The sequence below is a fragment of the Parasteatoda tepidariorum genome, chromosome 1 (genome assembly GCF_982258835.1).
Source record: "Parasteatoda tepidariorum strain Cologne lab strain chromosome 1, Ptep-v5.0, whole genome shotgun sequence".
Lineage (NCBI taxonomy): Eukaryota > Metazoa > Arthropoda > Arachnida > Araneae > Theridiidae > Parasteatoda > Parasteatoda tepidariorum.
The window spans coordinates 119,421,926-119,445,940 of NC_141755.1; the positions used below are offsets into that span (position 1 = coordinate 119,421,926).

The 24,015-nt window shown below is 32.0% G+C and overlaps 2 protein-coding genes across 3 annotated transcripts in view; one reads left to right on the forward strand and one right to left on the reverse strand.

The window, feature by feature from the left end:
- The first annotated feature begins 11,950 nt into the window (after positions 1-11,950).
- LOC107452907 (neuromedin-U receptor 2) overlaps positions 11,951-24,015 on the forward strand; it is a 95,272-nt gene continuing 83,207 nt past the window's right edge. The window contains exon 1 of the mRNA XM_087151469.1: positions 11,951-12,335. The gene's annotated coding sequence lies outside the window, so the exon portion shown is untranslated. The remainder of the gene's footprint in view (positions 12,336-24,015) is intronic.
- Positions 17,473-24,015, reverse strand: part of LOC107452908 (monocarboxylate transporter 12-B) — a 41,167-nt gene continuing 34,624 nt past the window's right edge. For both annotated transcript variants that reach the window (XM_087151476.1, XM_021148050.4), the window contains exons 4-5: positions 20,028-21,050; positions 17,473-17,691 (exon numbers count right to left, since the gene is read on the reverse strand). In XM_087151476.1, the coding sequence (XP_087007602.1) occupies positions 17,567-17,691; positions 20,028-21,050 (1,148 nt within the window). In that variant the 3' untranslated portion in view covers positions 17,473-17,566. The remainder of the gene's footprint in view (positions 17,692-20,027; positions 21,051-24,015) is intronic.

Consider the following 24,015-nt stretch of genomic DNA (forward strand, 5'->3'; position numbering starts at 1 on the left):
TGCATCCCGTTGCTCTGATGTTTCCGACGAACGGGCTTGATAAGTGCGTAGTTGATTTGTTAACAGTCTTCTTTCCCGTTGCTCTGATGTTTCCAAGGAACAGGCTTGAGTAGTACTTAGTTGATTTGTTAACAGTCTTCTTTCCTGTTTCTCAGACGTTTCTAAGGAACGGGCTAAAGCATTGTGTTCTCGATTAGTTTCAAGTCTTTCTTCCCGTTGCTCCGATTTTTCTGAAACACGGTTAGTTCTCTTCTTGCGTGCTTGAGATGTTGATCGACTAAGAGCGATACGTTTAGGCGGCATATTTTTGCAAATATTCTTTTTCAAACAAAAAGAAATGTAGAAGTTGACAGTGGTCGCAAATTTGCTAATTCGAAAATTCACGTATTTATTTTAAATAATAAAAAAGCAATAAAAATGAAATAAATTAAATAAGAAATATAATAATGATAAAATTTAAAACAAAAATCTATTTTTGGTAAAAATATACTTGTGGGTGCCCCTTGACGAAATTGGTAACTTATGTTTATCACCATTCCTGTTTGCGAGGAACACCGCGGTAACAGGAATGGCTGCCAAAACATAATGATATTTTAATAATACATTGGAAAATTTCAGCAAGACATCGGCCAAAACTTTATAAAATTGCAATGAACCCAATGTAAGCAAAATTAATAAACCCAATAAAATGCATTGTGAATCGAAATAAAAATTAATGGAGTAAGCACAGAAAGAAAAGGAAAAAAAAAACATCTCACTTATTCATTAAGCTTGAATTTCCTCAGTTTTAGGTGCACAGAATTCTCTAATAGCAGTTAGATACTGTCTAAATTTATCATGAATAGAATCTGTGTTCCTCCATCGCCACATAAATTCGGCGAAATACGAATTGAAAATGGCGTCTGTGGTATCGGAATGGTGGTGACATTTTTTTCTAAAGTCCTTTTTTTATGACTGCCCACATACCTTCGATCCTATTGATCAGAAGCAAAAGTAACCTAACCAGCCGGTATCCAACATAGAACTAACGGACTTCTGAAATTACATATACCGTTGAACATTTAAAAATAACGCTGAAATTTAAACGAATCAGAATCACGATTGGGATTCAGCATCGGCCAGCTTGGAGATCAACCGCTATCACAACTTGGTGAGAATCAAGGGGCACCCTCAAATATAGTCTACTCCTATTTTTTAAATGAAATAATTAAAATAAATGTGAATTCGCAAACTTTGTAATAATAAACAATCTAATAGTTTTCAAATGACAACTGTCAGCAATGAAAAATTGCATACTAAATTGAGCTAAAATTGCATACTAAATTGAGCTAAAATTGCATACTAAATATAAATAATTATTAAAAGCGTGCAAGATGAATAAAATTTGCTTTTGCCTTGATTTTTATTAAACAGTTTTCACAATACTAAATCCGTGATACGACCAATAATTACGAAACTTATTCTCGTTGATTTTACGTGCTTGTGCTCACCTGAAATAAAGAACCGAATTATGATTAAATATTAAAGTATATGTAATTTACTTTTCTAAAAGAATAGAGCTATAAGATAGAAAATATCACTGTTGTTATCTTCAAGATATTTGAAAACTGATTCGTGTACAGCAAAATTTAAAACAATGGCTAACTTTTAACCAATCAGAAAATTCCATTTCGATTTTCGCTGATACCGCTGGAACGGTTTGTGGCAGAATGTTCTATTGTGAATCTAAACCATTCTCGAATCCTTCTGAAGGTACACAGAAAATTTCATTTAAATCAGTCCAGCCGTTTAGGAGGAGTTCAGTGACATACACACGAACAGACGAAATATATATATAAAGATATATACATATCCGTATCAAAATCTCCCAATTCATTACTTAATGTCCACGTCAGACTATCTACCTTGCTAATTGATTGCCCACAATCAAATGCTCTTCATTTTGTTTTGATTTAACAAGGAATAAAGATAAAATAACTCATAATTTATGTAAATATTTAAACATTGCTGCCTTTATGAATGTTTTTTTTTTTTAAGAAAACAATCATATTTTGCGTTACACGTAAAGGGAAACCACGAAAATATCATTCAGATTGCTTGACGCTTAAGGAGTTCCAGCGAAATGCTCAGTAATCGTAATGAATTTTTTTTATATAATAAATCATTTTTTTAGCGTCTTTGACAGACAGTCAATTATTTCGGTGAATATAGCGATACGCTCTTCATATTTTCTGTTATTTTAAACTCATTCCAAAAATCAAAGTAACGTGCAATTTAAATATCGGCGTAAAACAATGTTTATAAAAATAATTTATTTTAACCAAGATTAAGTTGAAGTTAAAGTAATCAAATTTTGCGTTACACGCAAAGAAAAACCATGAAAATGTTTTTCAGATTGCTTGGCGGTAATAGGATTTCAACTAAATGTTCATCTTTATCTCAATGAAATTACTTTTTATAATCAACCATTTTTTATTATTAATCAGGCCTAGCCGTTGTGGCTCAAAAGATCAGGAGTCTCCTTGAAGTCAGGCTAACCATGGGATGTTTTCGTGATTTTCCTCTCCATGTAACGCAAATGCGGGTTAGTTCCATCACGAAGTCCACCACGGAGGCAAATTTCTCTCATTACTTACTTGATCCAGGACTCTCCCTGCCTTCTGGATATGATTTAAAATTGAATTTACGGAGTTGAACATGAGTAGGCGTAAACACATAATTAGGTCGGGTCGCATTCATTTCATCGACAGGCCATTTCATCGACTAGGTCATTTCGTCGACAGGCCATATCGTCGACAGGGTCATTTCGTCGACAAGGCATTTCCTCGACAGGATCATTTCGTCGACAGGGTCATTTCATCGACAGGCCATATCGTCGACAGGATCATTTCCTCGACAGGGTCATTTCGTCGACAAATCATTGCGTCGACAGGGTCATTTTGTCGACAGGGTCATCTCGTCGACATGGTCATTTCGTCAGCATGGTCATTACATCGAAAGGGTCATATCTGTGGCAAGGATATTACATCGACAGGGTCATTTCGTCGACAATATTAAGCAGTGGAAAAACAATCTAAGTTGTATGAGTGGCTATTACGAAGGTTGGTGAGCGAAGTGAGCAAGGGACGAAACTTCCTAGTATTATAAAAATGTTGGTTGGAAAATGCATGTGGGGAAAAATTGTTGATAAAAAATTTTGTTCTAACCCTCTTCCTCATGTATTTGTCAGCTATGCTGCTGAAGAGGGAAGTTTCTGACAATTCTTGTGAAATTTAAATGAAATATTGTTTGAAACAAAAGTCTTGTTCTCGCATTTCCAGTTTATTTTATTTCTTATTTAATTAATTATTTATAATGTTTTGGTGTTTAATAGTTTAATATATATTTTATCCTATATGTTCCCTAAACATTTATAAGTTCTTTTACTTTATAAAATAAACTTCGTTAATGTAAAAAAAAAAAAGAAAAAACTCACAATGACTCCACATCCTCGGTATGCGATGCAATCGAAATGATATAAAAAATGGTTCCAAATCAGAGGAGGGGAGGAAACCTGTCTAATTGGTTTTTATGATCTAAAACATTTGGGGAAAAAAACGCAATTTATTACGATATAACAAATAAATTGACTTTTGTGTTTATAATTGAGGAGAGTTATCCATATGCATCTGATTTTATTCTCATTAATGTTTTATTAAAATAAGTTTAGCAAACTTGTTTTTTTACTCAAATATTAAAATGTTTTTCTTTTCGATTTGCCAGAGAGTAAAAATTTATTTAAATAAATAAAATTTGCAGTGAGAGTATATATTTTAAAGGCGAGCACTACGTAAAGAACTTTAAAAAGTGTAATCGGAAATGGAAATGTTTTTAAATATCATGTTTGATATGTGTTCTGAAAAAGAAATGTGAATTTTTGTTACCAAAACGAAAAAAGTGGAATTTTGAATGTTGATAGAATTTTTTGTGAAATTTTGCCCTTGTGGTTTTTGCTATGCGTGAAAATTTTTATAAATTTTTTTCTCATTTGTAGTCTACTGAACAAACTTGATATTTTAAATATATATGCATTTTTTATTTTCATTTTTTCTGCATTTCAGTTTTGAGCCTCCTGGCTTGTTCAGGCCAAAAATAATCAAAATTTTGATTGACGATCGTGCTAATAGTGGTCAGTAAGCGTTTGGAAATTGTGTTTTCATCCTGTACAGAAAATCAGTAAAAAATTTCAGCAATTATACTAGGTCTAATTTAAATCCTGCAAATAAAAAATGAATTAATTCATCATTTATTTACTACTATTATTATTCTTATTAAATTATACTATTATTATTTAATTATAATAATAGCATAATACAAAAATAGTATAATTTGATAGTATTAGATTAGAATTTAATAATTAATACTATTATTAAATTCACTATTCATATAAAAAGCACATTTTGGGAAGAGCAAACACTAACACGCTTGCAACGTTACGCATATGCTTCTTTTTGGTAAGGTGAGTAGCACTTTAAATATTGTAGGAATCTACAATCGCCTCGGTAAATACCTAAACATCAAGTTTGCATTCCTATTGTTCTTCGAAATCTCTAATAGCAGTAACGAAACTAAGACTCAGTTCGATTGCTCGAATAAGCATATTTCTGTCCAAATGTTAAAGATGCTGAAAAAAAAGTTTAATTAAGCAATTAAAGTGAATTGAGTGCAATTAAAGCAATTAAAATGAACATTATGCAATTAAAGTGAACATTAAGAAATTACTTTTCCATCATAAAAAACCTAGAATTTTCTTTTCTACTTATGCAGATATAATAATTAGGTCTATGATTATTTTCATTTCTGTGAGAGTTCGACTAAAGTCTATGTTTTTGTTAAAATTTATGTAAAAATGTTGAAAATTTTTAAAATAAATAAATTTAGCTTTCCCCTCCTTGAAATAGTGTCTAAATTTTCATTGTAATATATTTTTATTACTTTTAATTCCAAAAATATATTTTATTAATTTGATTTGATTGCTGACGTCACACTATATTAACTGTTGACCGGATATAATGCTTGGTAATGTTCTGAAGACAATCCTTACCTATCCCGAAGATAAGTGTCGAGCTATTACGATTTAGATATAGAAAAGTAGATATCGATACATCAACCGTTTAAACACTTCTCAACTACCTATTAATTAATTTAAAAAGCGAACTTCTTTTAGTCCAATTGGAACAATACACAGCCATAAAGAATTTTACTTTAGTATAAAAATTAAATAATTGCATTTTTCTAATTAATAATAGAAATATTTAGATTAAATCTTTAAAATAGTTTCAGAATTACGCATGACACTATCAACGAAATGACCCTGTCGACGAAATGACCCTGTCGACAAAATGACCCTGTCGACGAAATGACCCTGTCGACGAAATGACCTGTCGACAAAATGACCCTGTCGATGAAACGACCCTGTCGACGAAATGACCCTGTCGACGAAACAACCCTGTCGAGGAAACGGCCTGTCGACGACATGACCTAGTCGATGAAATGGCCTGTCGATGAAGTGGTGTCGATGAAACGGCCTGTCGATGAAATGAACCAGACCCAATTAGGTCGGCTGTTCGACGACGGTTATAAAATTATGAAATAGATGAGGTATCAACTTGCTGAATGTAAACGAAAAGCTCTTCTTTTTAACTCAACCAGTAAAACAAAATAAGCCACAATTTAAGTATCGAAATACAATTATATACTTATGAAAGTTGTAAAAATAACCTATTTTAAATAAAATTAAATTATCAAATTTTGCGTTACATGCTAAAGAAAACTACAAATGCGTTTTTCAGATTGTTTTTATCGATAATAGGTATTTCAGCTAAATGTTCATTATCTAAAAGAAGTTATTTTCAAATAATCAATAATTTTTCTCTCCCATCCTTGATAGATGGCTTATCATCTTTGTGAATAAAAGGAAACGTCCTTATTATTCTTAATTCAACCCAGAAATCAAAATTACTAATAAGTTACTTGGAGTACAATCATAATCATTAAAGTTATGAAAATAACTTATTTCAATTAAGACTAAATAGAAATAATCAAATTTTGCGTTACATGCAAGGAAAAACCACAACCTATTGCTGAACGGTAATAGGATTCTAGCTAAATGTTCATTATCGCAATGAATTATTTTTTCAACAATTAGTTTTTTTTATCATCCTTGACAGACAAATTGTCATCTTAGTGGATGTTGTGAAATACTTTTCTTATATTTTTAACTTTTAACACGACCCAGAAATCAGAGTAACTTGCAATTTAAATATCAGAGAAAAATCATGTTTATAAAAGCTTTTGTAGTAACCTATGTATTATTTAAAATTAAATTAAAATTTAGATAAATCAAATGTTGCGTTAAATGCAAAGGAAAACCACGAAAATGTCTTTTAGATTGCTGAACAATAATCGCATTACGGCTAAATGTTTATTATCAAAATGAATTGTTTTTTTTAACCATTAATATTTTTTATCATCCTTGACAGACAATTTGTCATCTTAGTGGATGTTGTGAAACACTTTCTTATATTTTTAACTTTTAACACGACCCAGATATTAAAGTACCTTGTAATTGAAATAGAGGAGTAAAATCATATTTTGAAAAACTTTTTGAATGAAAATAATTAGAATTTCCATTACACACAAATGAAAACCAAGAAAACGCTTTACTAGCAAACTAATTGTACGCTAACAGGCTAGCTTGGAATGTTTACTAAAATGTTCTTTATTTTATTTATTTTCTGTAAGTACATAAATTGTGTGTTTCATTTTATTTCAAATATTTGAATTTCAGAATGATATAAGGAATTAAATTTTAAGAACATATTAGTTTTTTTTTTTTAAATTTTAAAATTTACGAATTATAAAAAATGTGTCATAAAATTTGCGAATTTCAGATTTTTCTGGCAAAGAGACTGAATGCTATCAATTATTATTAATCATTACAACTTATAAAAATCAAATAAAAAAAGAACAAATTATGTACAGCTGCAATAAACAAAAACCGCAGTTCACTAGAGGGCGTGGATATAGAGTAAAAACTAGTCACTAGACCAGTGATGTCAACGTTCACCGTGACGTCCGTTTGGTCGAGTGATTGATCTTAGGGTACATTTAAAATACGACGCAAGTGTTTCACTTGAATAGCTATTTAAGACGAGAGGCGTAACTTCCCGAACTTAAGATCGTCGTAGCTGGTGAGTGGCGTGTCTTAAGATTGTTGCAGTTGAATTCCAGCCTATTAAAGTTGAGCTAAGTTTCCCTACATAATTCTAAATGTTAATAAACATACAACAATTTTCCCTACATAACGTTAAATAAAATAAATACAGAGCAGTATAGAAGCACATCGAATTTGTTGAAATATAATTCTTCCTTGTCTACTTCGTTAACTTAGGTCCGCCAGTGGACTGACACGGTTCCCAGTAGAGCACCAAAGTCAAAGATCTCTGGCTACGGTCAGTAAGCGGGCGGGTGATCACTTTGATCAGTCTGCGTAGGGACCAAGGGGGCGCGGTATTGATCCCCGTTAAATTTTTCTACATTAAAGTGCTCGACTTCACGTGCAGGTTGTCGGGCTACCAAAGCAGAGAAGCCAACCCTTCTGCAGAGGATCAAAAATGACTGATATATATATATATATATATATATATATATATATATATATATATATATATATATATATATATATATATATATATATATATATATATATATATATATATATATATATCCGTATCAAAATCTCCCAATTCATTACTTAATGTCATTACTTAACGTCAGACTATTTACCTTGCTAATTAGTTGCCCACAATCAAATGCTCTTCATTTTGTTTTGATTTAACAAGGAATAAAGATAAAATAACTCATAATTTATGTAAATATTTAAACATTGCTGCCTTTATGAATGTTTCTTTTTTTTTTTTTAAGAAAACAATCATATTTTGCGTTACACGTAAAGGGAAACCACGAAAATATCATTCAGATTGCTTGACGCTTAAGGAGTTCCAGCGAAATGCTCAGTAATCGTAATGAATTTTTTTTACATAATAAATCATTTTTTTAGCGTCTTTGACAGACAGTCAATTATTTCGGTGAATATAGCGATTCGCACTTCATATTTTTTGTTATTTTAAACTCATTCCAAAAATCAAAGTAACGTGCAATTTAAATATCGGCGTAAAACAATGTTTATAAAAATAATTTATTTTAACCAAGATTAAGTTGAAGTTAAAGTAATCAAATTTTCCGCTAATGATTGAATATTTTCACGCATGTGACCTATGACGTCAATACCAGCTAATCTTTATCGGCAATATAGAGTATTAAAGTTGAGCCAAGTTTCCCTACATAATTCTAAATTTTAATAAACATACCACCGAAGTCAAGCATCACTGGCTACGGTCAGTGTGCGGGTGGGGGGTGACCACTTGGATCAGCCTGCGTAGGGACCGAGGGTGTGCGGTATGGGTCCTCGTTAAGCTGTTCTACCGCAAAGTGCTCGACTTCGCGTGCAGGTCGTCGAGCTACCGAAGCGGGGGTGCCATCCCCTCTGCGGAGGATCAAAATTGTGATGGCATGTCTTCGGATCATCCTCAGGGATGTTTCCCAGACCGTCGCCAATAGCCCATTGTGCAGCTCTAGTGCGACGTAAATGAACTACAACTACTACAACAACTAACAATTTTCTGAAAGCGATTCGAACGTTCGAATAGGAGACGTGTAACGCTGGGATTAAATTAGATTTCCGAATTCAAAGATAATTTTTACCCAGATAATTTATGATTTTTTATAATCAATTACCAAGATATTTTATGAATGTATACCAAACATAATTTTTCTCTCACAAATATATTACGTATAATAAATAGTTCAGATAATTAATTTCTTGCAGAACTTATAATAAAATCTATTATATTCTTGCACAACTTCAAATAAAACGTAAAAATGTTTTTGTTTCAAATTTTTGTGAATTCTTAGCCATAATATCTTTAGCATAATTATTGCGGTGTTTTTATTATCTTTCATTTTAACAACCTTGTAATATTTTCAAAATATTTAGGGAAAAAAAAGGCCTCATAGTTTAAAGAAAAACTCCTTAGTTAGTAAAATTTTGTAATTTTTTCGTTAAAAAAATCGGTGAGTTATAACTGAGATTAGTACATAATAAATAAATAAGATTACTATAACTATATCGTATATAATTTAAGTAAGAATTACTCTAAATTGTTTTCTTATTTTTCATCTGCTGTGCAATTTTCTATCAGAGATTTGAAAGAACGAAAGCTTTTACAATATAATCATCTCCGAAATTTTTATAAAGTAGTTGATTACTTTAGATGCATAATTGAGAAACATAATTTAATTTATTTTCACTTGTCTTCTAAATGGGTAAGGTATTATTATTATTTTTTGCAATGCCCACTTGTGTTAACATCCGTCAATTCAGGCATTTACAGGGCGATTTTGTTGACCTCTCTTTCAGGGGCACCATGTTAGGTGGGCCAACATCGCTCCCACAGTGACAACAGATAGTTCAGAAAAGGAAAGAACATCCATGCCTTGCCCGGGATTCGAAACTGGAACCTTTCTGATGCAATGTCAGTTCCCTGACCCCTACACAGGCCGGTCGGCATGGGTAACACATAAGTGGGTAATAAAAAGAATGAAATATGAAGAACGGAAACTATTTCAATATAAACGTTTTAGAATTAGTATAAAGTTGCAGATAAATTTAGATGCATAATTAAGAAACCTTTTTATTTTTCTGTTAATCTTTGAAAATGCAAAAATTTCCCCTTTTATTTTCTAAGACAAAAATATATTTTTACTCTTATATCTATAATACCAAAATATATTCGACAATTTATTTTTTGAAAAATTATGTATTATTTCAGGAATTAAGATTAAAGAATTTCTAAAATCATATTTTTTAAATTTTTTTTGTTAGAAATAGCATTAAAAAAGTAACTGAATAAGAAAAATGTTTTATTTATTTCTTAATCTTCTGTTTGACATTTGACCTTTTTAAAATATTTACTCTTTAATAAAATGGTAAATAACAAATTATAGAGTGAAAAAAACTTAAGCATAATTTTCTTTTATGTTTTGAGGTTCTCAATCAGCTAAGTTATTCTGAAGATATTCACTTATATTCATTTGTTATTATTAAACTATCGTTATTTGTTTTTATTCAAATAATACTTTAGATAAGCTTAAGGTATGCGATTAATACTACTTCAAAAAGTTTTTAACGAATTTATGCGACGTGTAAAAAACGAGAATTTCTTTTGAATAATTCATTTGGATACAGAATGGTAAATCATAAGAAAAAAATATCCTGCTTCAATCAGAAAAACAATTGAGAGAATTTTGTTGTTAAAAATGTGCGCAATGAAAACTAATTGACTAACGCTCTACCAGTTAGGCTATCCCTGTACTTCATCCTTTTTGAGTTGTTTTCAGAGGAAAAAAGTGAAATTTTTCTAGACCGGCAAATGAACCATTGTTCCAAAAGTATTTTTCTACACTGAAAGGTAGGTTGGTACTTTATTTTCGTCGCACTAGAGCTGCATATTGGGCTATTGGCGACCATCATGAAAACACTCCTGTGGGTAATCAGAGGACATGACATCACAATTTTATGAGGACACTCTCTTAATTGAGATCTAAAGAGGAAGGAACTTTTCTCAAGATCCCTGATTCCATGTTACTCACCACAGGACTTGTGGTTTTAACGGAGTCGAACCCATGCCCCTCTGGAGCGGAGTCTGATTCTGTAACCATGGGCCCCCCAGCTGTCTAAATTGTAGAGAGAGGCTCAGTTCTTGCTGCACCACTATTGTATCTAGTAGTTTCCTTCGACCTCCAGCTCTTACAAATATTCAAGTAAGTGATCAGCACAAAAGTTTTTGTTTGAAATGTAAAAAAATTACACAGCAGTGTTTTAATGCCTTACTATAATTAAACAGTAGTATACTATTTATGTATAACCTTTGATGTTATATGGTTTAATTTCGATTACGAGTTGTTGTTGTTAATTTACGTCGCACTAGAGCTGCACAATGGGCTATTGGTGACGGTCTGGGAAACATCCCTGAGGATGATCCGAAGACATGCCATCACAATTTTGATCCTCTGCGGAGGGGATAACACCCCCACTTCGGTAGCCCGACGACCTGCGCGCGAAGTCGAGCACTTTACGGTAGCGCAGTTTAACGAGGACCAATACCGCACACCCTCGGTCCCTACGCAGACTGATCCAAGTGGTCACCCACCCACACACTGACCGTAGCCAGTGATGCTTGACTTCGGTGATCTGCTGGGAACCGTGTCTTAACGATCAGTCCACTGCGGGATTTTCGATTACGAATGTGTGATCCTCTTTATAGCAAATAGGAGCTGATTGAATTGCTAATTAAATAGATAAATCCAAATATTAGGAATGGGTACTTACATAGTTTATTGTATGTTGTAAAATTAGTAGTTTTAAACGCAGGATAAAAGTGACAAGCCTAAATCCTCCTACTATTTCTATAAATTGAAATAAGGTAAGACAATTTAACGAAGCAGAATTTAAAAAAAATGAGGATCGAACTTGCTACCTTTAGGCTTCAAAATGTTTGGTGAAAGAACAATACTCTTACGACAACTTGAATGCAAGTGCCGAGAATTTCAAGTAATGCTTGTTTTATATTTTTTATATTAGGGTTCAAATCCTGAATCTCTAAATTATTTCTGGTCTCTGGTAGTCCAGTGGTTAGAGAATTGAACTCCGGTCCAGAGGGTCGGTGGTTTGATTCTAGACTCCAGTATATCCCACCCAGTACATGTAAAATACATGGAATCGAAACTCTTGTGGTCGGGGGCAGAGCAGTACTATGGGTACAAAGATTTGTGGAGATTTCAGATCTATATGTAAATTGTGATGGCATGTCTTACTTAGGGATGTTTCCCAGAAAGTTGCCAATAATCGATTGTGCAGCTACCTACCTACATTACTTCTAAATTTTCTTTTGCTAATAATGACCAGGCCCACAGTGGACTAATCGTAAAAACACGGTTCTCAGTATAACACTGACGTACTTATAAAAACAAAGTACCAATACCTGCAAAGTACTTATCTACCTAATAATGACAAACAAAAGTAATATAACTGTGACCTTAGGAGGAAAATCAATTTATGCTTTCCAACTGCTTTGTTGCATGCTCCTTGTTCAAATGTGTGATTAGCAGTTTAATTAATTTTAATACTCTCTCACGCCCTTACAAAAAGCAGCTTTAGCTATCTTCGAAAAGTTGTAAGTATAAATTTTTGAACTAGCTTTTATATCTTTATGTTTATAGCTTTATTGTTATAATTTCTAGGAATATTTTTTAGAAATTCATTTAACAAAATTTGGCACTTAAAATTTTTTTAATTTAAATTTAGCATTTTAAAGATTTTATGAAAAAAGTTAGGTTTTTAAAAAATTCATATCTTAATTTTAAAAAAGTCAATAAGAAATGATAGTGGAAATAGTTTTATCTGCAAATTCATATTTCTGTTGTGTTATTACGACACATTATTGTTAGCGATGTTAAAATTTTGAACTTATGTTAGAAAGCGAAAGTAAAATTTCAATAGAAGTTGTCAAAATAATGAAATATTTATTCTCTTTATGGTGTAATAAGCCTTGGTAGCTCAGAAAATATAACGCTCGATTCCGAATGATGTCCGGTCTTTACGAATGCCGCACATGGTTCGCGTCGACCACAGTGCTAATGTAAAACGCAGTCGTAAACTTAGAATTGGATTTGCGGTGCAACAACGGTTATAAAATAAAATGTAACAAAACATAAATATTTATAATTAGAAGGTATTGACTAATATTTATGTATTTTAAACGACGTACAGCTGTTTTTATGTATTGCTGTGTTGAATTCACTTAAAATTTACAAAATCTCTAACACTTGTCCTAAGTAACTAAGAGTTTCTGTGAATGTGTTCCAGTTTATAAGAGTTGCTTAACTCGATAAGATATTTTGTGTAGTAATTTTTATACAATTATAATTGAATTCGTGACGAATACAGTTAAGTGTTTACATAAATAATTGTTTCAATTATTATATAATAGTAATGTCATGGCAAACTCATTATTTGAAATTAATCATTTCGTTTAGGATGTTTATTCAAAACTTCCAACAAGCTACTTCTTGGCTGTTCATTTTGTCCCTGCAATTTATGATAATTTTATCTCTATGAAAATCTGCATTTTAGAGCTTTAAAATACTTTACTGCTCTGTTAAAAAAACTTACAAATTTTTCATTCTTATTCACTCATTGCGCTTTCGTTACTTTAATTAAAAATCAGACGTTTTTAATTTTTTTTAAGTTTAGACAAAGTTTGTACAAAATAAACTTCACAATTTGCAAAAATGTCCTTACTTTAATATTTAATTCATATAATTATATCAAAAATGATTTAGAAAAATTTATGCAAATTCTACCGAAGATTTTATGGACATTTTTAACCATACTACAGGATACATTTAATTAAGTTTAAAAATATTTGTATTGAATATAATCAAAATATTTGAAATTATATTTATCAGTGTAAAAAGTCATATATTCTTATTGTGAAAAGTATTGTATTCTGTAGATTGAGGAAGTTATTGTTGCTTAGTCATTAAGAAATGTTTTAAATATTTCATGAAACTTATTTTCAAATTATAGAGCCACTACTCGTAAGACCTGGATTGAAAAGTACCACCAATTTGCACCATAGCTATGACAATTCTTTATAATCCTCAGGACTTTTATCTTCCAAGACATAGTCCACTATTAAACTATACATGTTATTTCAAATTTTATTAAAATTAAATTTTTTAATTAAAAGCACTTTAAAGACAAAATACAAATCATAGTTTCGTATAACCAATTTGCTAATGTCATTTTCAACTGGTATATTTGGTCTGCCTTGATGTTTTTTGTGTTAAAATTTAGGTAAAAATACTTAGTTTTGAAGTCAGTCGCACTTATCAAAAATTTTTTATTTTAAATGCAGTTTTTTTAAAATATACACATCAATTTTTGTTTCAAATTAAATTTAATTTAAAATTAATAAACCAATATTATGAATTCATGATTTACGCTGCTGTCTCTTAATTTAAAATCTATTCGTAATTTAAAGGACGAGGGATTTGTACTTGTGTTACGCGAATAATTTGACTGCTAGGAATTATATACGCAGCTACGGGAAAATGTTTTGCTTGAGAATCATTAACTCAATGTAAACAGCAAAATTTCTAAATGTATAATTTTTAAAAGAATTTTAACTTTCAAATTAAACGACACTTTTAGGTAAATAACAAATTTGCACGTATTTGTAAATATTTTTCAAAACAAACTAGTATGTTTCTGTTGTGTCTTTGTAGCTATTTTAATAATATTTTAGATCAATAATAGAGTCGTCATTAGTTATGATTAGTAGTTTATTAATAGAATGAAAACATAAGGCACATTGTTACATCTTTTGGTATCATCAACTTATCAAGTGCAGTTGAAGTTGTCATTTGAAGTCTTACCAATAATCAATTGACAGTAGAAGTCGTAGTAAGTTATATCACATCCCCCTTTTCAAATTTTATCAAATTGATTCAATAGATCAATAATAATCCTATTAAGCATAATAATTTAATCACATACAGAATCACTTAAATAATTGGGTCTGTTGAGTACGGCAAGAAATATACCCTATTTCTTCCACTCCTATATTTTATTAAACAAAAATTCTTAAAAGAAAATACAAAATTGCAACATATTTCTAAAACATAAACTCGAGTTCCATTGTATAAGTCAAAAGTTATTGGAGACAAAATAAAACGCTTTCACCTAACTCTCCATTATACAAAACCTATCCAATTCTTATTTCAAAACGTAACAGGGTCGTGGTCTTATATGACTACTGCCTGGACCATTCAGTCTCTGATCTAGAAACTGCATTAGTAATGATCGTACATTTATTTTCTGGAGACTCATCATAATAATGATTGGCTGTATTACAGGGATGAGAGTAGTCAAAAAGAGGAAAAGTGTGATTTTTAAACTTGTAAATCATGTGATTAAAAATCCCGACGGTTAATTTTAAAATTGTAAGAATGCATCATATGCATGATTTTAAATTGAGAGAATAAATCATGATGCGTAATATTTAAATCACGTGAATACGAATCACGATGCATAATTTTTAAATTGCACGAATATGAATAACTATGCCTAATTTTTAAAGCACGCATCAATACGAAGAGCGATGTTTGATATTACAACCGCAAAAAACCAATCACGACATTGGATTTTAAGCTCGAGTGAATACGAATCGCTACATAAGCTTTTAAAAGCGCTTAAATACAAATCGCGACATTGGATTTGTAACTCTCGTAAGTAAGAATCATAATGTACGATATTTAAAGAGCGTAAATAAGAATCGAGATATTTGCGGAGTTTGGACTAGGGATTTCTAGTTTGAAAAGAGTCTAAATCTATGCATCTGCTGCTGTTTTACCATTCTACATCTGTACCATCTACTGCTGTTCGACCCGTCTGACTTCATTATTCCATTTTTTTATTTGTTTAGTTACATTTATTCTTTTTTTATAACGATTTTCATGTTTATGTCTATGTATTTTTTTTCTATCTTTATATTTTTTACTTCGCTGGAAAAAGGGGACATTACGAAGACAATTTGAGTTTTTTCGTTTTTTTGTTCGGTGTTTTATTTTTTTATTTTCGGGGAGTGGCTTTTGTGCTCATAAACAACGCCAGTATTTTTAAGTAACTCGATGTTAAGTTGGCGAGCGTTAGCGAGCAAGGGGCGCAGCCCACTAGTTAAAAATAATATTAATGAAATATACAAAATATTACTTACAGCTTTCCACAAATGTTACAAAAGATCTTTTCCATTTTCAAAAAAATTTTTTTTTGACGAAATATGAATTAAACGTAAAATTTTGTAAGAGCGAATTTGAATTGATGCTAAAAATTTTTTTAGAGATTGAAAAGAATCTTACATTGTTCACTTCTTAACCACTATTTTTCATTGTTTAACTTTTTTGTGAATTTCCCTGGGGGAATATTTTGGATTGTTGCTAAAAACCAACAAATGCTTCAACAATGCCCCGCTTTTTCTAAATTTGTATTTAAAAGTTTTACAGAACATCTCAAATAGTACAAGAATAAGAAATTATTTAAACAGATTTCCTCCTTTATAATACTTAGAGTTTCTATACCAAACATTTCTTTACATTTTTGCAATTAATTTTATAATTATTTAATACAAAGGTGCTCTGACAGTAAAAAGTCACCCATAAGGGTAACTTTTTTACAGGCAGAAATGCGAGGATGGCAGTCTCAAATTTCTTGTATAGAAGACTTTTAAAAGAATAGAGTATTAAAAGAAGAATAAACAAATAAAAACGATATTGGAGAGACATATATTTAATAAAAATGTAAATGAATAGATTAATTTCTTTATGTAAATGCATGCAGAAATTATTCCTTGATAAAAGATTTCTGTCTGCCAAGAAAATACATTTGATTTTTTTAATAGAAAAAAATGGATTAAATTTGTTTCAAAATCATATTGTTTTGTTTAAAAATTCACTAAATAAGAAATTTAATTGTTTGTTACAAATAATATTAGTAACTGATGAAAGGCTTTACTATTCTTAATGATCAATGAGCAGCTATCTGGATGCCATGAGTTGTTGTCTCCCCCCCCCTTGCTTGCTGCCTCCCCCACACTTTTGAGTTGTTCGGATTTACATTCTGTAAAGGAGAGTTGTTCGGATTGAGTTGTTCGGATTTACATTCTATGTCTCGAATGAATTTTACATAGAATATGCATAATAGTTATTTGTAATCATGACGGAATATACTAATTTGGTCCTAAAACGCACTTTTTCTGAGTTAAGGTTCGAAGTTTGGTTACTTTCATATTATTTTAAAGTTTCACACTTATTTTCTAATATTTTGAGAACTTCATTGAATAAAATTAACTCTTTTTCAGAAGTCGGCCGAAAGACAAAATTACAAGGAGATTTCTGAACGAATAATTTTCATATATCATTTTATTATTTATGAATGAAAATTGAATAGTAGGTATAAATATTTATGGTTTTTTAAAACCTAAATCTAGTTTTTCTTGTAATTTGTTTTTATAAAAAATGCTTTAAGGCTACAGTGGACTCTTAACAAGTTTTTCCTAAAAAATAATGTCACATTGCTGTAACTTGCAGAGATTGTTTATATTTAGAACTTAGAGAACATAGATTTTGATACATGTTGTTGTGTTGTGCCTTATCCTCCAAATGTCTGACGAAGTTAGTCCATCAGACCGTTGACCCTAAGGAAATCGAGGACCAGATGAGAAAAAGAATAAAAGATTTGAAAAATTATCTAAAAAAAAAAACAAGAATTTATTTACAATATTGTTACAAAGTGCTTTCCTTCACATGCGACACTTCGTGTGCAAAATTGAGTTTCTTTATACCATCAGGATGGTTTTCTGTTCCGTGCAATGCAGGGAATCACAAGCCAGAAATTCATGCAAATAAATGATAAGATTCCAATGCCATAGAAGATAAAGTCATAGGAGCCAAAACCTTCTCTGAAGAAACCTATGGTAAAATTTGTTATTAATGCATTAATATCATGTAATATTACATAGACGTTCAAGTGTCATCGCTTAGACTGCGAGTAATCAACTTTGATTGCAGCAATGAAATTTATCCTCACCACAAAATTTGAAAGCTACCCATCGTTTGTGGTTGCCCCCTTTTAAGCTGCTTTCACACAAGTTTTTCATTCCTGAATTAAATAGATACCCCACAAAAACAAATTAAAATAAATGTTATATAACACAAGAATAAATTGAAAGATACGTCTTTCTGTAAGGTTCAACACAACCACGGAACTAGCTGCTTCGTCGTCCCTCAATGAAATAGATATCCCACAAAAACAAATTGATAATTTGTAAGCTACGAATCGTTTGTGGTTGCCCCCTTTTACATGGTGGACGCTAGAGGACGAGAGCTTGAACGGCGAAAGGACCAGCGGTAGGGAGTCAGTAGAGTCCATGGAGCTAGGAGTTACTCCTAGCTCCATGGCAGAGTCAGTCAGGTCAGTAGAGAGGGAGATAAGGAATGATAGATTTATGGGGAATTAGAATGCAGAACACCTTATCTTAACAATTCGTTCTTGTGGAATATAACATTTCTTTCAATTTGTTTTTGTGAGATCTCTATTTCATTGAGGAACGAAAAAGCTGTTAGTTTTCAGGCTAATTCTTCGTAAATCCATCAATCCTTATTTTCCCTCTTACGCAACCATAGTATGCTTACCATGCACCCTTAATAGTTTTAAACTAATGGAAGAATACATACGAATATAAATGTTATTGCTCGATGGTTGGTCGATTGGAATCCCGCATCCGGCTAGCACCGACCACAGTGCTGACATAAAATATCTTCAGTGGTAAACTGATTATGGGTTAGAGTCCCCTTCCCGCCAGGCTAAACGTGGGAAGTTTTTGTGGTTTTTGCTCTTCATGTAGCACAAATGCTGGTTAGTTCCATCGAAAACTCCTCCAAGAAGACATATTTGTCACACTACTTGATCCAAGAGTGTCCTTGTCTTCTGGATAGGGTTCACAATTACAAGGCTACGGAGTTGAACATTAATAGTCTTTAACCCAAAAGATTGGATCGGCTGTTCAACGACGGTTAAAACAAATGAATGAGGTGACCCAGGTCGAATTTCAGCTGTGTTTTTGATTGGTACGTTTTTTGCACCCGGCTCCCACTGACCATTGTGCTGACGTCAGTGGTAGTCGAATGATTGGGTTAGAATCCACATGCCTTCAGGCTAATAATGGGGATCTTCGTGGTTTTCCTCTCCATGTGACACAAATACGAGTTATTTCCATCAATAAGCTCCCCACGAAAGCTAGTGTATCCCAACGTTTGGTTCAGATCTTTTCTTGTCTTCTGGTCTGGGTTCAAAATTACAAGGCAGCGGAATTCATAATCGGAGTCAGGGTGCGTAGCCAAATCTTTGAATCAAAAATAAGCACTTTTTAAAAACTTTTCAAGCACTTTACAAAAATTTTCAAGCACTCAAAAAACTCATATTCAATCAGTGATATCATTGATAAACAAAAACTTTTTATAAACAGTTTTAGCGTTAAAAAAAACCCAAAAAGAAACAGACGTAAATCGAAACAATCAGTACTTTCCCGCATCATCGAGTGAATTCAACTTGACCCTGAACTCAGAACAAAAGTACCCTTACCCCCTACGTCAAAATAGTGTTAGAAATAAAATAAAATAAACAATAATAAAATTAAAATAAATTAAAAAGAAAAACATTTCATAAGGATCTGATATTCTCCATCCGAATTGGAGCACTCGGGTTTCGGTTTCAAGCGTGCGTGCATGCGCAAGTCATAACGTGGGTACGACATGAAGTCCGCGTGAATGATTCCGTAGCAAACACCCCATTTTTCGTGAAATGCATGGGATCCACCAGATATCACTGAAGGAAGAAAAAAAATTATTCGGGAAAAAAAGCACTTTTTAAAAACGCCAGCTGAAAAATTGACCTTTAAAAGCTTTTAAAAACGAAATCCCCAAAAAAGTACCTTTAAGTACTTTTTACAAACGCTACGCAGCCTGGGAGTTTATAATCTGGGTTGGGTTCAAAATTTCATTAATAGTCATAAACTCAGAATTGGGTTGGCTGTTTCATGCGGTTATAAAATAAAAAGGGTGTTTGCTTCAAGATATTTTACCTTAGTCTTACATCATACTTAAATTCGATTTACAATGAAAGCATTTTAATTACAAGTTAACTCAATGTAATTTAATAGTTCAAAAAACAGCAGGTTAAATTAGGTTATTTAAAATAAAAAATAGTAAGTAGCACACTAAAATAGTAATTTGACTGGCTCACTTACCAATTAGAGGAGCCACCGTTAGGCACAGAGGTCCAGATAAAAAGTAGCTCGTTGGTATGGCTATAGTCTGCTTTTCTTCCTCGATGAATTCTGCTATAGTCAAGGGGAATATTAATATGAATCCTGCTTCTGACAATCCGTAGAGGGCAGCCATTGTGACCAGCATAGTGAAACCGGATGACCACGGAATGACCATCGTCGTTACCCCTTGGAAAAAGAAGCACGCCGCTGCAAAGTGGGACCTAGTCATGTAGCCTGCGTCTGTCACCCAGCCTAGGCATAAGCGTCCGATAAGATCACCCACAGACAGTGACATGATTATGAATTTTTCGTTCGCCTCTCCTACATTAATGTCTTTGGCGAAATCCACAAGAACTGTAATCATGCAGACGAACGTAGAACTGTATATTGCGTTTGTCAGGGCAATGAGAATGAATGTTGGATCGAATATGATCCCAAAAGGGGAAGAATTTGGACGAGAGGTCTTAAAATTGTTTTCTTTTCTTGGCGTAGAGGCTAAATATTCATAGCTCCTGGAATAAGTATCTTCTTTGATCAGTGTTTTATTCACAGATTCAGTGGATACGGCATTTGAGATTCCATAAAACCTCTGTGGGAGGGGATTCTTGAATTTAGTTTGATCTTCGATGTCTTTCCGCTTTTCGTTCTTTTTAGTCGACTCACGACAAAGGTTCGGTTTATGAACAGTTATGGATAGTGGAGGGTCTTCGACGGTATACAACTTGACTTTCTTACCGTTTGTGATACTTTGTTTCTCATCGCTGTTATCAGGTCTTCTCAGAAGCAGGGCAACTGGAAGGCAGTTGAGTACAAAACCAGAGAGGAAGAGAAATGTTTGGGAAAGTCCATAATTGTTGATAAGATATTCCACAACAGGTGGAAGTACAAAAGATCCCACACATGCTCCTGAAAATGAAATACCTGAGGCTGTGGCTCTTTTTTCACTGAAATGTTGATTAATAGCAATGGGTAATAAAATACTTCCTAAACCAAAACCAAGTCCTGAAAATAAACAATTGAAATAAGGAAAAATTATTTAGGCCAACAGTTTTGAACCTATAGTTTCCTACTCAAAATTTTGTAAAATGAATTGAAACGAAATTTTTTGTCATGCAAAATTGCATCTTTTATTTGAATTTATTCCTAAATTTAGATTTCTACAGTAAAAGTTAAAGGAAGGGAGTTGTTGAGACCTTCTTATAGTTTGTCTACTGTAAGAACTACCCAGCCACAAAGTCTGAGGCCGTCTGCTGCTATGGAAACAAGAATAGTGCATTTCAGGGAGGGTAGTTTCGCTTCCCTCTAGGGCTAATACAATAGACCGAATTAAAAAAACTTCCTTTTTTTTTCATCTACCCCACATCCATACTTGAAAAAGTTATACCTCGTTACCATAGTCGCCGCCATTGGTCCAGACGAATGGTTAGGGGAGTTCTTACTTTAGACAAACTATACGTGAGAATGGGAGAGGTTTAGTCAAGAGAAGGGGAGTCTAAGATAGGCAAAATATATGTTAGCGTAATATTTGAACTGTCCTAAAGGATATTGCAATACTAATTATATGATATGATGATTTGATGAAAACACAATATGACGAAATAATATGATGAACTTTGATAAATTATATGATGAAAATACAATAAAAAGAGATACTGCTTTTTAGACCCACTGGAAAAAGAAAGCGGGGGAGACCGCGGTTGAGATGGGCTGACTCAGTAGAGCCTGATTTTCTCGCAATTAATGAAAAGAATTGGAGATGAAAGATAAATCGAAAGTCGTCTTGGCGAAATCTTCAGAGGAAGGCATTGGCTCACTTTGGGCTGTCTGGGCAACTATGATGATGGTGGTAATTATATGAAAAGACTATTTTATTGCTCCACCATTTTTTTTGATGCATTAAATATAATAATTTACCAATTGTCTTGAATTTAAAAAAAATATTTAAAGAAAGCAATCATTCATGTCAATTCTAGACGCAGAGAAAATTAGTGTTAACAGGTTTTTTTAGGATGCATAAGCTCATGGGATTCCCTTTCAGCGTTTTTTTATTTAAATTTTTCAATGGAATTCGTTCGACACTTATGTCAATCTTATTTTCACGTCGAGAACAGCTTTTTCAAATAATCAAAAAATGAATGTTTATCTAATTTAATTTTTGTAAACAAAATAATTCGTACTCAACAAATATTTCAGTGTAAAATTATAAGAATATTTTAATTTGGTATTATTATTTTAAATTTTACAATGTATGTCAAAATATTTGAAGTTTTCGTTTCGCTTTTTCGAATAAGAAAGAAAATTTTAGCTGGATTTTTCTTTGTGATTTTTCCAGTTAAATATGACGAGATTTAATGTTTATAAACATATTTCTATTCGCCTCCCGTTCCCCCCATGCTAGCCTTTCATTCATCTTGCCTGTTTTTTCTTGAAAATCGATATTTCGAAAAACAAACAACGATCATTTTGTTAATAAATTATAAACAATATACGATAATAATACATTTAACCAGAACATTTTTTGGCTAATCATCACGAAATGAAGGAATAACTACCTTAATTTTAAAAAATACCAACTTTACTTAAAAAATTTAGAGTTAGGATTACGTGACACACTATACGAAACAAAGGAGAAGTATTTTACATTATATAACGATTACTTTAAATCGCAAAACATATCTAAATCCGGAACGTTTTTTTTAAATCTTTAATGAGTTTATATTTTTTAAGACATATTTTTCAATTTTTTAATATTTCTAGAAATTTTGATATAGTAGTTTTATTTGGCAACTTCTTATGAATCTTTTTCTTATATTTAAATATTCTTTTTCCTTATGGTAGCAAGTGGCTTAACATAAGCCTAAATAAAGCGGCTTAAAAATGGAGATCTTTAGAGAGATAAATTTTTCTACAAAAGTATTTATCATAAAAAATAATTAAAAGGCTCTTTAATAACTTTCGAAAATAATGAAGTTTTAGCGTAAAGTTAAGTGAAATAGTCGATTTCAGGCATGTCAAATTTGATCTCTGTAGATGTATTTATTTAGTACTTTTTCTTTTTTTAACTAAAAGTTTACTAGTTGATAATTATCAAACTAAGAATCAAGTGTTAAATTTTGTTCCAATGTACAGTGCTAAAAAAATAAACAGACCACCCTGAATAACTTTTGATCCGGATCTTCGCGCTCTAAGACTCAATCTAAATGGTTGGAATGGATGATTTCAAATATGCTACTTACTTCGTGCAGACGATATTTTAAGTAGTGAAATTGGACACAAAAATTAGAATAAACAAACCTTTTCTTCGACCTTTAACAGACAAACCTTTTCTTTCTAATAAGATTTCTGACCCCCAAAATATAGGGCGCAACCTGCGTATAGTTTGGTCAGGAGAGTAGCCCAAAATAATACTTATAATATCGTCTGCTCTAATTAACTACCATATTTGAGATCACTCCTTGCGAGTCCTAGAACGTGAAAATTTGATCATTAGATCAAAAGTTATTCCGGTTAGTCCGTTTTTCATTTTGCGCACAGTACTCTTTGTGTACGCTTTTCTACGCAACTTTGTAATTTTAAGTTATAATCATTGCGTAGTTAAACAAAATTTAATGTAAAGTAAAAAAAGTGAGAAAAATTTGGAAGAAAGCTTTGGAAAAAGCTTTTAAAAATTCAATAGTTTTTTTAAAACTAAGAGGAGTTTAGAAAAAAAAAGTCCTTTCAGTACGTCATTTTTCAACTCTGTAATTATGTTCCTGCTGCTTTTCGAGGTTGCATTTGTAATTTTTCATTCTAGTTGGTAGTACAAAAGGTAAGGTTAAGTTGAACACCCATAACAGCTCTAATGATTTTTTAAAATTGTCTGATAAATGCGTCCTGAGCAAGCCATATTGATATATTTTCAGATTCTTACAAATTATTGTGGCCTTTCAAAAATTGAAAATATTAACTAAAAAATGTTTTGACTAAA